General features: G+C 33.0%; 1 protein-coding gene across 1 annotated transcript; it reads left to right on the top strand.

Annotated features, from left to right (window-relative positions):
• Positions 1-4,437: 4,437 nt before the first annotated feature.
• Positions 4,438-5,400, top strand: LOC106979542 (putative olfactory receptor 5AK3). Its single transcript, XM_015077428.3, has one exon. It carries the CDS (start codon positions 4,438-4,440, stop codon positions 5,377-5,379), a length of 942 nt encoding a protein of 313 aa, XP_014932914.1. The 3' UTR covers positions 5,380-5,400.
• Positions 5,401-5,773: the final 373 nt, after the last annotated feature.

The following is a 5,773-nucleotide window of genomic DNA, read 5'->3' as shown; positions in this document are numbered from 1 at the left end:
GGCTCCAGCTTACTGAAGTTTCACTACTTTATTTAATAGTATATTTTTCTGTGATCAACAATGCTTTTTGTGTGTGTATAAATATATTTATATGGGTACACTTACACATGCATGTATTCATGTGTATATATATCCTTGCTTATGTGGTCAAGAATTTCTCTAGAATATGTACCTATAATGGAAATTCAGGAAGGCATATATTTAATTTTACTAATATTTCCAAATTTGCCCCCAACATGATTATGCTAATTTACCTTCTACCAGAAATATATTATTCCACATCTTCACCAAAACTTTGCATTTTAAACTGAAGAATACAAAATTATTTTTCAATGCAGCATTAATATATAATTATCAAATAACTAGTGAGTTGTGTTTACTTTCACATTTCTATTGACCATTTAGGTTTTCTTTTCTATAATATCCTGATTGCATATTTTGTAAATTTTTCCCTTGGGATAATTTATAGAAATTCTTTACATATACTGGATGCTAATTACCTGACATTTATATATGTTGCAAAAAAAAATTAAGTAAATTTCGAGTCAGTATTTAGCCTCTTCTCTTTTACAATGTTGGTATTTTTAATTTAAAAATGGTTGGATTTTCAATGTTTTATTTTTTGTGCATTCATGTCCTATTTAAGTATTTTTCTGTATATCTAAGTCATGAGTATTTTGTTTTGTTTTACTCTCAAAGCTTTACAATTCAAATCTTTAATCCATTTGGAAATTATTTTCATAAAATGTAAAGTAGGAATACAAGATTATTTTTCATGTGTATAAACATTTATAGCACCAATGTATTGGACCATTTTTCACTGACGTACATGCTCCTGGCTTCATACATCAAGCTTCCAGAGGCCCATGGGCCTGTCTTTTATTTCTTTTTATGGATTCCATTGATCCATTTGTCCACCCTCACACCATTCCACACGATAATGTCTTTACTACTATCACTTTTTAAGAAGTTCTGATTCTGATAGAGTAAGTTCTCATCCTCTTCTCCTTTAAAATTGTCTTTGCTATTTTTAGATATTTTCTCTCCCACATAAATTTTAGAATAAGTTTGTCAAGATGTATGTAAAATTCTTCCAAATTTGCTTAGATTGAATTTGTAGATTAATATGGGGGGGATGTAATGTTTATAATATTGAGTTCCTCTCCATGATCCTGGTCTGTTTGGGTCTTCTTTAAGCCTTTAAATAAAGTTGTATTATCTCAATAAGGGTCATGAACATTCTTTCTTAGATTTATGCCTAGACACTTTATTTTTGATGTTATTATAAGATAAATTTTTTAATAACACTTTTGATTTCTGGTGAACAGAAATGCAATTGATTTGTTTATATTAAACTATTATTAAATAACTTTACTGGGCTCACTAAGAATTTATCTGCCAATTCTCTAGGATTTTTTATAGAGACAATTACATTATCTAAAGCTAATAACAGTTGTGGTTTTTCCTCATAATCATTTTACCTTTCATGTCTTCTTCATTTTGTTCTGGCTTCTGAAAAAATACTGAACAGATTCAGTCATAACAAGCATCCTTGTCTTATTTTTTCTAGGCACTGTGTCTCATGATTTAATAGTAATTATGTTTAGTCCAGCAATGCGGTAAGTAACTTTTACCAGGTTATAACAGTCTCTACCTGTTTTCGTTTTTGTTCTATTGAATCATGAAAAATTATTGAATTTTACCAAACAATTGTTCTGTATCTATTGAGAAGATCATATGGCTTTTTAAAGAATATATTGATATGGCAAATTATATCAATAAAATTTCCAATGTTAAAAAATGCTTTCATTCCTGGGATAAATACAAATAGGTCTTGATTACTGATGGTAAGTACCTTTTCGCTGCTTCTGATGTTTCTTTCCTGCAAGAAAACTCAGTCTGTATAATCGCAGACTCTCTATCCCCATCTTATCCACTAAGTTCCTAAAAAGATGGCATGACAAGTCTGATTAGTAAAACTGAGAACAATCTGGCATGTTTTGCCCTGCCTTAATTCTTAGCATCAGTCAACCTACTAAAGCCCATGCTCCCCTGAACTCCCAGAGGCACTTTCCCACCATGTGCAAGAGGCATGTTCCTATCACTGTCATTAAGACTGGGTGGGAAAAATATCAACTTATAGTGTTCATTGGCAGCAAATAATTTGACTAATAAACTTACAATTTGGGGCATGCCTGGCTGGATCAGTTGGGGGAATATGCAACTGTTGATCTTGGGGTTGTGGGTATGAGCCCCATGTTGGATGTAGAGATTACTTAAAAATAAAATCTTTTCAAAAATAAATAAATAAATAAACCTAAAATTTTCCCCCAGGTGTCCAAAGGTGATATTATGGTCCCCATACAGACATTATCTTTTATTTATCAACTTGTTCAAATCCAAAAAGGAAGAGAATAGATATTTATGAGAGCCTCTTTGATATCCTAGAAACTGTTTGTTTAATACATGAATGGATTTGGTCAATGAATGTGTATTTAAGTTGTTTGCATCTAAATTCACAAATGAGGTTGGGTCTAATTTTCTTTTCTCATATTTTACTTATTTTGGTTCCAATGCAATATTGACATGAATTGGAAAACGTTCTTTACTGTGATTTTCAGGAAGAGCTTATATAATATTAGAATTCATTGTTCCATAAATGCATGATAGAACTTTCCTATAACACAATGGGGACAAGTGTTTGTTTGAGTAAACTTTAAAATATCAAGCAAAGTCATTTAATGGTTTTAAAATATTTAAATATATTTAAATATTTCACACACACACACACACACACACACACACACAATCACTCCAACTGTTATCACTACCCATTTAATCTACATTTTTCCTAAAAAGTTTTTTTAAACAAAATAAATTTTCCAAATTATATGTATGGAATAAAACACAGTTCAACAAACATCATGTAGCAGCAAACAAGTATAAAATGGGTAGTAAGTTTTATTACTATGTTTGACTTTCCTGGGTAAATGAATCAAGGCAGGAATGGAGTTTATTCCATTTTTTCCCCAAAAGAACAAACAATAGGGGAAAAAATAAGGAATTGTTATTTTAAATGTAAAGATTTCTGGTCTACGGAGAATACTATAGACAAAGATAATAGACAACAGAATGTAAGAAAATTTTTGTCAAGTCAATAACAGAGTGCTCAAACTATATAAAGGAAGAGCATCCATCCATAAATTGACCCACAGAGATACCAATAAAAAATATGATTCCAAAATTCTACAAAAATATACTATACAAAGATCAAATTAGTTTCTAGTTAGAAAATAAAACAAATTAAAATGGAGGTGTCACTTTACAAGTATTTTCTGGTATAAAAACTATTAAGAAAATACCAATGTTCCCAAAAAAGTGAGGATATGGGAACCCCCATGAACAATTAGCAGGAATGCACACTGGTGCCTCCATTATGCAATGTGATCTGGAAAACTTGGTCAAAATAAATACATGCATACTCTAAGAGTCAACATTTTTTGTTCCTAGAAAAATTTAGTTATTTGTAGTGGACATACAGTGGAAATAAAAAACACTGAGTTATTTGTGGTGGAAACAAGTTGTAGGTGGCCGACTACCCATTGTTAGGAAAGCACATAGGTAAATTATGATAGATGGACACCATAGAGTAATGTTACTCAATGTGTGGTCCCTGGACCAGCACCCCAGGTCCTGGACTCTCTGTTTCCACTCAATGATGTAATAAGAATTGAAAGTGAGACTAAGCATCTAAAACTATTACAGAATTCTGACAATGCTAATAATTTTTATTGCTATATGCAACAATATTGATCCATGACATATTACAAATTTTACAAAGAAAATGGTCCTTTACCATAGATAACTTGATAAACACTTCCATAAAAGACTCTACTTGGGCATGAGTCCATGATAATAGAGGGAGCAGAATTAGTAAGGAGACAGAAAGAGTAAGGTGAGAATACAGAAAAAAATTAAAGCAAAATCATATAGAAATTTATGGGTAAATCAAGATTTTCATACATAATAATTTATGTAAAATGGGATTTATGAATTAAAATGTATACAGCATAAAAGAAAGCTTAATTTTTAAAAGTATGTTTTCATATGTCCCCTAATTAATAGATTTAAGAAATATATTGAACAAAAGCTTAAATTCTTAGTATAATTAAAGAGTCAGTTTTCACTCTCATAACAAAGAAACTGATCCATGGCAATTTTCCCAAAACATAGATCTAAATTATCTAAAGTCAGATGTCAAGTTATAGACTTTAAATGTGAGTCAATTGTCTCACAGAAAATATCCTCTGACTCCATTGTGAAACCAAATATTATACCATTGCCAATTCCAAAATTAGTTAAAGGACCACAAGGTCTTAGCTTTCTCTGCTCTTCTTTCTTTACACCTTTCCAGCTGATACTTAATCTTTGCTAGCCATGGAACAAAACAATGGCACTGAAATAAGTGAGTTCATTCTCCTGGGATTTGCTGGTCAACGCAAGTCGTGGCATATTCTCTTCATAGTATTTCTAGTGATCTACGTGGCCATCCTAGTGGGCAATATTGGAATGATCCTACTCATCAAGATTGATTCTTGCCTTCATACCCCGATGTATTTTTTCCTCCAACACTTGGCATTTGTTGATCTCTGCTACACCTCTGCTATCACTCCCAAAATGCTGCAAAACTTTGTACAAACAGAGCAATCCATCTCATTCATAGGGTGTATGGTGCAATTACTAGTCTATGGTGCTTTTGCAACGATTGACTGTTACATCTTGGCTGCAATGGCAGTGGACCGGTATGTCGCCATCTGCAATCCACTCCGCTATCCAATAGTCATGTCCCAGAGAGTCTGCATTCAACTCCTATTTGGCTCATACTTCATAGGTTTTCTAAATGCCTCTGTAAACACAAGTTTTACTTTTTCACTGAACTTTTGCAAATCCAATAAAATTAACCACTTCTTCTGTGATGAGCCCCCAATTTTGGCTCTCTCTTGTTCCAACATTGACTTCAACATCATGCTGCTAACTGTCTTTGTGGGGTTTAACCTAATGTTCACTGTGCTGGTTGTCATCTTTTCCTACATATATATCCTGGCTACCATCCTGAAGATATCTTCCATTGCAGGGAAGAAAAAAGCCTTCTCCACATGTGCCTCCCACCTGACAGCAGTCACTGTTTTCTATGGGACTCTGTCTTACATGTATCTGCACCATGGGACCAATGAGTCTCAAGAGCAAGAAAAAATGGCTTCTGTGTTTTATGGCATTATGATCCCCATGTTAAACCCCTTCATCTACAGCCTGAGAAACCAAGATGTGAAGGAAGCCCTAAAAGTGGTTACAAAGAAGTGCTTCTGGTTTGATCATTGATTTCTGATTTTTTACACTTGTAAACAAGACTGACAGTGCCAGTTTTTAAGAAATCAAAACCAAACTTCCAAGCAACATAAGAAAATTTGCTCAATCTTTCTAATATTGAGCTGCAAATTAAAGTTTAACAGTGAGATAACCAGTTTAAAGTAACTGGCAAAACTGAAAAAGAATCATAACACTTACTAATTGCTGTGATACAAGGGCAGTCATGCTCTCATTCATTGTGAATGGAAAATTGAAGTGTTACTTCACCCTAGGAAGTATCTGGCAATATCTTTTTTTATGTTTTTAAATTTATTTTTGAGAGAGAGAGAGAGAGAGAGAGAGAGAGACAGAGAGAGACAGAGTGCAGGTGGGGGAAGGACAGAGAGAGAGGGACACATAGAATCCA

This window comes from Acinonyx jubatus, chromosome D1 (assembly GCF_027475565.1).
Source record: "Acinonyx jubatus isolate Ajub_Pintada_27869175 chromosome D1, VMU_Ajub_asm_v1.0, whole genome shotgun sequence".
Classification (NCBI taxonomy): domain Eukaryota; kingdom Metazoa; phylum Chordata; class Mammalia; order Carnivora; family Felidae; genus Acinonyx; species Acinonyx jubatus.
The sequence above is the reverse complement of the archived record's forward strand: the minus strand, read 5'-3'. Positions and strand labels throughout refer to the sequence as shown.